Below are 7,959 nucleotides of genomic sequence, written 5' to 3' on the forward strand. Positions count from 1 at the left end.
CACAGTTTTTATTTATTTACTTTTTTTTATTGAAGCAAAAAAAAAAAGTTATCCCACACCTATCACTAATGTGAAAATCTAATTGTCAACTTAAACTTAAAATCTGGTTGTGCCATCTTTAGCAGCAATAAATGCAAACAAACACTTCTGATAACTGGGGATCAGTCTTTTGCTTACTTCTAAGACTAGGACTTACTCCTATGCTTTGGATCATTGTCTTGCCGCATAATCCAGTTGTGTTTGAATTTCAACTTATGGACGGAAGACCGGACATTCTCCTTTAGGATTTTCTGGTAGAGAGCAGAATTCATGTTTCCCTCAATTATTGCAAGTTGCCCAGGCCCTGAAGCAGCAAAGCATCCCCACACCATCACACTTCCACCACAATGCTTAATGTTCTTTTTGTGGAATTCTGTTTGGTTTATGCCAGATGTAACGGGACCCCTGTCTTCCAAGCAGCTCCACTCTTGACTCATCAATCAATAGAAAATTCTCCCAAAATGTTTGAGGATCATCAAGGTGTGTTTCGGCAAAATTCAGATGAGTCTTAATGTTCTTATGGGTTAGCAGTGGTTTTCACCTCACCACTCTTCCATGGATACCATTTTTGTCCAGAGTCTTTCTGATAGTGGAGTCATGAACAGAGACTTTTACTGATTCAAGAGAGGCCTGTAGGTCCTTTGATGTTGTCCTTGGATCTTTTCTGACTTCCTGGATGAGTAGTTGCTGTGCTCTTGGAGGAATTTTGGAAGGTCGGCCTCTTCTGGAAGGTTCACTACTGTGCCGAGTTTTTCCATTTGGAGATAATGACTCTCACTGTAGTCCTTTGAAGTCCCAGAATCTTTGAAATAGCATTGTAACCCTTCCCAGACTGATGTATCTCAATCACCTTCTTCCTCATTATTTTTGGGATTAATTTCAACTTGGGCATAGTGTGTTACTGGGCAAGACCTTTGAACCAACTTTTGCTGTTGAAAAAGTACTATTTATGAGTTGATTTGATTGAACAGGGTTTGCAGTAATCAGGCCTGGTTGCGTTTAGTCCAGCTGAGCCCCATTATGAATGAGGTTTCATAGCTTTGGAGAATTACTAACTATGGGGGCAAATACATTTTCAAACAGGCCCAGTTGGTATTAGATAGCTTTTTTTGTTCAATAAATAACATTATCATTTAAAAACTGTATTTTGTGTTTACCCAGATTGCCCTTATTTTATCTTAGATTTTGTTTTAATTTCTGAAACAATTTAGTATGAGATATACACAAAAACAGAAGAAATCAGGACGGTGCAAATACTTTTTCACAGCACTGTAGATAACTAACTTGCAATAGTTAATTTGTTAAGGTTTAAAGAGAACTTTCAAACAGGAGAGAAACCAGCAACATAGTAATCACAGCATTGTGATTAGTGAGATTGGCGTTTATGGAGGCTATACACAACGACAAGAACCGCACAATTCCTATTTAAAAGGATGACATTCTGGCGACTAAGCCATTAAAAAGTCATTCATTCCTTTTTATATTTTCTACATGCATATTATTTGCCTACACAATCAGCATTAACCTAATAGAAATCCTCATGGCTTTAGATTATAGATGAGACTTTAATGCTGGCCAATGCAGTTTTATTTTTATCACACTACTGACAAACACAGTATGATATCCCAAAATGCTCCAGTGCACTGTGTTCCATTAAGGATATAACTCAAGCACTGTTGTAAAAAATTAAACCATGCAACATGGGGAAAATGAGAGAGGAGTTGGAGTAAACAACAGCAGCCAGGGGAATGAGATGGGAGAAAATGAACAGGAGAGGAGGAAGGAGAATGCGCTGAAGGAAAGACGAGTGTGAGAAGAAGTGATGGATGGAGCAGCTGTCACATCTAGAAGAAGCAGCCGCAGGTGCTGAAGTTCTGCTGGAGTAATGAGGAAACGTGAGAAAACAGATGAAGGGAGGGTGAGAGAGAGGGGGGGGGGGGGGGGATAGAGAGAGAGATACATTCTGAGGCATGATGAAAATGTTATATATACCATGTTTATGAAGCATGCTTAATTCAAAACTACACTCAGAGTATAGCTATGGGTATAAATTTTGATGAATGGAATATGAGACCCAATAATAACCAGTGTTAAAGGAGCAGTTTGTATCCAGACAAACCTTCCTCTTTCCACTAACCAAGGAGTTTCCTCAAAGATTTTGTATCCAAGGACTCCTTTATCTGTAAAAATAAATTCCACAGACTCCCTCATAATGGATTTATTTAATATTTAAATGATTTAAAATAATATTTTTGCATGCCATAGAACTTTCTATTCCTGAACTTTCTACACATTGGGTCGGAGTTGACTTTGGTGCTTGGGCCCCTAAATATAATAACATATATAATAACTTGATAAGTCACAGATTCCCTGGCTATGCTTCCTGGACCCTACTTTGAGAACCACTGCCCTAACTGACCCTACCTCCCTCTGTTTCATTTCAAGATTTATTTACAAGGTACAACCTCAATTCCAAAAAAGTTGGGACGCTGTGTGAAATGTAAATAAAAACAGAATGCAATGATTTGCAAATCTCATAATCACATACTTTATTCACAATAGAACATGGAAAACATATCAAATGTTTAAACTGAACAAATGTACCATTTAAAGAAAAAGATAAGGTAATTTTGAATTTGATGGCCGCAACATGTCTCAAAAAAGTTGGGACGGGGCAATAAAAGGCTGGAAATTAAGTGTTACTAAAAAGAAACAGCTGGGACGTTAATTGGCAACAGTTCAGTAACATGATTGGGTATAAAAAGAGTATCTTAGAGAGGTTTTCAGAAGTAAAGATGGGCAGAGGTTCACCAATCGGCCAAACACTGCATCTACAATTTGTGGAACAATTTCAGAATAATTTTCCTTAATAAAAATTGTGAAGACTGAATATCTCATCATATACAGTGCATAATATCATCAAAAGATTCTGAGAATCTGAAGTAGGGGACAAGCGTGAAAATCAATATTGCATGCCCATGATCTTTGGGTCCTCAGGCAACACTGCATTACAGATAGGCTTGATTCTGTAATGGAAATCACTGCATGGGCTCAGAAACACCTTCAGAACTCATTGTCTGTGTACACAGTTCGCTGTGCCATCCACAAATGCTGGTCAAAGCAAAGAAGAAGCCATATGTGAATATGATCCAGAAACGCTGCAGTCTTTTCTGGGCCAAAGCTCTTTTAAAATGGACTGAGGCAAATTGGAAAAATGTTCTGTGTTCTGACGAATCGAAATTCTTTTTGGAAACCATGGAGGCCGCTTCCTCTAAACTAAAGAGAACTAAAGAGGAGAGGGACCATCCAGTTTTTTTTTTATCAGTGCTCAGATCAAAAGCCTGCATCTCTGATGATATGGGGGTGCATTAGTGCCTATGGAATGGGCAGCTTGCACATCTGGAAAGGCACCATCAATGCTAAAAGGTATATACAGGTTTTAGAGCAACATCTGCTTCCATCCAGATTCCATCCCATCTTTACTTCCGAGAGACTCTAGCTCTCTAAGATACTCTTTTTATACCCAATCATGTTACTGACCTGTTGACAATTAACTTAATTAGTTGCAAAATGTTCCTCCAGCTGTTTCTTTTTAATAGCACTTACTTTTCCAACCTTTTCTTGTCCCCATACCAACTTTTTTGAGACGTGTTGTGGCCATCAAATTCAAATTACCCTATTTTTTCCTTAAAATGGTACATCTCCTCAGTTTAAACATTTGATATGTTTTCTCTGTTCAATTGTGAATAACATGGATTTATGAGATTTCCTAATCATTGCATTCTGTTTTTATTTACATTTATTTAAATTTTTGGAATTGGGGTTGTATGTTTGAATGATGTCATTATTACAGGTATAGAAATACTTCTGCCACAGTAATAAAAACTTAATAAAAATTAGCATGATGAAACCGCATCAGAGCAACTCATACAACCCTGTACACCCTATCCAGTAGATGTCTCGGGGCCATAAATCTTATTACATACATCTTAAATTAATAACCAAAATATTTTGTCTGTCTGCATTCTCCTTCAAGGTCAAAATCACAAAAACAGCATCCAAGCACTCACTATAGAGACATATAGCTGCCAGGCAGGCTTATCTATTAATAACCGTTAATAGATAAGAAAGGGTACAGCAAGCACGCACACACACACACAGCTAATATTTCTAATTGACCATATTCATACATCTGTGGGCCCTGAAAGCTATCTGCAGAGAGAAACACATGACTAACATGAGGATAAATACCCAAAGAAACAGAACAATTCAACTGCTCTTGAGGCTATTTAAATGATTTTTAAAATTTTCTACACAAGAGCAATGAGTTGAGTGTGGTCACAAAACCCCAAACCTGCTACACTCGCAAACAGTTTATAACCACATCTTGGACTACACGTATACACTATACGTACCCTTCCATTCTACTTTTATGATCCATATGATCCAGATAGCCAGAGCAGTTTCTTTCAGAATTAATGGTTAAACATAGCAAATCATGTCAGACAAGAGCAGACAGCGCTCATAAATAATGCTAACAATGTTTGCATCCAATCTCCAAAATCTGCTGGATGTAGCCAATGGCAGGGTAGTTGTCACTTCACAAATGTCCACATGTGATGCTCCTTTTACTCCCCCCAAGGAACCACATAGCTTTAGAGTATTTATAATGGCATTTAAAGGAAGAAGTTGCTTCTTGACATGTGTTTCCACTTCCTTAAGGAAATGGGTTAAGCTGTCTATAGACAGCAGAGCCTCTCTATGGTGCTCTACAATACACACACGCAGCTGGTCACGAACAAGTGTTCTAAATCACCTGTACCAACGTTTTGGAAATTTGCCTGGGCATAAGCTGCATTTGCTGTCTAACTACTGGGTTCCCAGTTTAACTACTGGGGCTGCTGCTGCCAACATCCTAGTCTGCATATGGGTGGTGTTTGGTTGTTTGCAATTTCCTGGCTGTGTCCAACAGACATGGCTCTGACTTCTGTCAAGAAATCTCACTTGACACACGAGTCATACCAATGATCTACACAATCTCTGCAGGAATCTAACGATTCTTCTTGGGATTGATTTTTAGTTGCAGAGTTTCCACATGTGAGATTAGGGGCTCGGTCTGTCTCTGCACCTGCTGTTGTGACTGTCCACATGGCAGACAGATAAGGGAGTAAACACAGAGCATGGCATGACATTGCAAGGGTTCTAAGGTAGCTTACACACACTTTGTGACCACTCTGCGTACTAGAGCTAACCTAAATGGAAGCAGTCTGACCTGGTACGTTACTCAGCTTACGTGAAAGTGAAAATATCTTAAAAGGGACCCAGCCACGTGCTCTGGTCAATGTACCATCACTATTTCCAGGTTTTCCTAGCAGCGACTACACTTCTACAATCAAGATAGACCACTGGCTTGGGTTTCTCACCTCTGTGGAGTAGATCTTTGTGTTTGGCAGTGCCAATGATGAAACTAAACAATATCCTGGGGACAGTGCAATCAATAGACACTGACCTGAATAGTCTGAATGTTATTAGATCCCAGTGATTCAGTTTAGAGGCGAAAACCAGCCTGTTACGAACTGCATCTTTTAAGGATTGATTGATCCCATAGTACTGCTTGGAGGTTTAGTCATGCTCTGCTCTATCACGATACCATCTTTGTGTTTTCGGCTGTCATTGTAAACAAATGGGGACCGATTTGTACTTCTGTGCATCTCCTTCCATCCACTGTTGTGTTTTTCTGAAGCCCAAATTCACAAGAATAATGTGAAGGGCATTTAAAGTTATCTTGCTGTCTTTAGTCTTTAGTTCACATTTCAGACAGAAGTGGGTGATCGTCTAGTGCTTCCTGGGTCTAGTGGCAGGTGGTGCAGAATGCTTTTACCGCACTCTGGCAGTGATTTTTAATGCAGGCAAATTTGCCATCTCATTTGCTTTAACAGACCCAGAGAGACCCACAGAGCTTGGAGTGCTGCAAGGATCTGTGTCCATGTGTCCATGTCTGCATGTCCTGTTGTGGGCGTTATCTCATTAAGGGCCAGAAGTAAATGTGCTGCTTTGTTAACATAAAGTGATAGCTAAAAACCAAAGGAATATTCCTTGTACTGTCTTACCAGCTAGTGAATAAATCAGTGTCAGGTAGTGTGTTGGAAATAGTGCATGTCATGTCAGTCACATCCAACTTCAAACTATACTTGTAATACAGGCAATTTTGCTGAATCCAGCACTGTAAAGGGGGGGCCATTATTTTCAGTCGATGCAAAGAAATATCTGTGTACTTTTTGCAGTGCACCAAAACTCTTCCACACTTGAGACATTTTGGTTTCTCCTTGTTATTTATATATTTTCATGTTCGTTCTTGACTGTTGTTTCACTGAGTTAGAGTCACTCAGTGTTGTTGAGGAACTAGCAGAGGTAGATGGACGGGCAATTTTTATTTTTTTTGCTTAACTCTTATGCTAGTGCAGCTTGTCAGGATAGTGAAAAAGACTAGAATAGTGTGCTCACTCTTAATTTACGTGCTTTTTTGAATGTGACTCCCAAAGTAGTAGCACACAACATCTAACTGCACAGATCGAGCACTTTCCATAATAGTAATTAATAAAATAAAATTCTTAAATAAAACAAAAGAGAAGATTGTGAGTCTGTCGAGTCAAGTGACTCAACATGTGGTTGCAACCTCTACTTTTGTCTTATTGCAAGATATCCTACACTCACTGGTGAGGTAGACCTCAAAAGCTCCTCCAAGCTCTGTCCTTCATTATGGTGTTGCATTGCTATTAAAAGATCAGCGCTGCTAAAAAAATAAATAAATAAATGTATCCATAATTTAGATGGAAAAATATTTGATCCATCAGCTCTCCGACTTATTTACATTCCAGTTTTTAGGTAATGAGGCTTTATCGAGTTTCTCCTATGGCAAAACCAGTTAGAGACCAGGATCCAAAAATACTGACCTATAGGGCGAAAGAATGTTGAGGGGCGGAGGCTGTTCACAGAGGTCGAACGTCTCCTGCATCGGGATGGGTAGAGACTCACGATCAAATAGCTGCTGGTCCTGAATGGTGGAACTGCGAAACGCTTTCCTCATGGTGATGTCCTGCAGAGACACTGAGAGACAGACACAAACGAAAGAATAAAAAACCTCTTTTATGCTGTGAATTTGCGGAGTGAATTTAATGGATTGGTTTAAACCATAGTGATTCATCCATAAACTTGTTTGTAGAAATGAATATGTGTATTTGTTTATGTCACGAATTTCCAGGCAGGTGGATGTAAGTGTGAGTAAAATCTTACTCATTTTAACAATCCAAATTGTCAGATACAAGCTTCATCAAAAACGAGCAAACATGGACATGTAAAGCAGAGTCAACATACAGGAAGGAAAAAAAAACAAACAGAGGTCAACATTGAATAAAAACGTATGTATACTGAGTAATAAAGGTGCACATAAACAGGTGCACACCAATGAGGGACAAGTGCGGAGTCACACACAAATGAGAACAGTGCTCGCTGTGCTGGGATTGCCATGCACTAAGCGAGTTTATAACAAAATTAAAGGGATAGGGAAGTTTGTAGGAACTATATATACACAACCCAATGTCATACAGAGGCACTGCCTTAAATGGTGTAGTTTGTCCTTTATCTGACAGGACTTTCATTGAATCTTTTTTGCCAGAAAAATACTTCATACTCACTTATCTATTGTTTGTTCCGAGGTCCTTCTCATTTATACAATCTCTCTCTTGCTCTGTCTCATTCATTTCCACTTTCTATTCATCTCTGTCTGTTTGATGGACAGCTAATGATAATGGATTTGACAGGATAGAAACAGAGAGCTACAATTAATCACTTGTCTGGCCTGGGACAGAATAGAAATAACGATTCAAGCCAATCAACATCAACTTTGTACTTGTTATTATC

At 39.0% G+C, this 7,959-nt stretch overlaps 1 protein-coding gene across 6 annotated transcripts in view; it reads right to left on the reverse strand.

The window, feature by feature from the left end:
- wasf1 (WASP family member 1) overlaps positions 1 to 7,959 on the reverse strand; it is an 89,733-nt gene that overhangs the window by 25,120 nt on the left and 56,654 nt on the right. For all 6 annotated transcript variants that reach the window (XR_008398203.1, XM_047159730.2, XM_017462186.3 and 3 more), the window contains exon 4: positions 6,993 to 7,146. Coding sequence is in view for 5 of the 6 variants with exons in the window: in XM_047159730.2 (XP_047015686.1) it covers positions 6,993 to 7,146 (154 nt within the window). In the remaining variant the exon portion in view is untranslated. The remainder of the gene's footprint in view (positions 1 to 6,992; positions 7,147 to 7,959) is intronic.

Source organism: Ictalurus punctatus, chromosome 2 (genome assembly GCF_001660625.3).
Source record: "Ictalurus punctatus breed USDA103 chromosome 2, Coco_2.0, whole genome shotgun sequence".
NCBI lineage: Eukaryota > Metazoa > Chordata > Actinopteri > Siluriformes > Ictaluridae > Ictalurus > Ictalurus punctatus.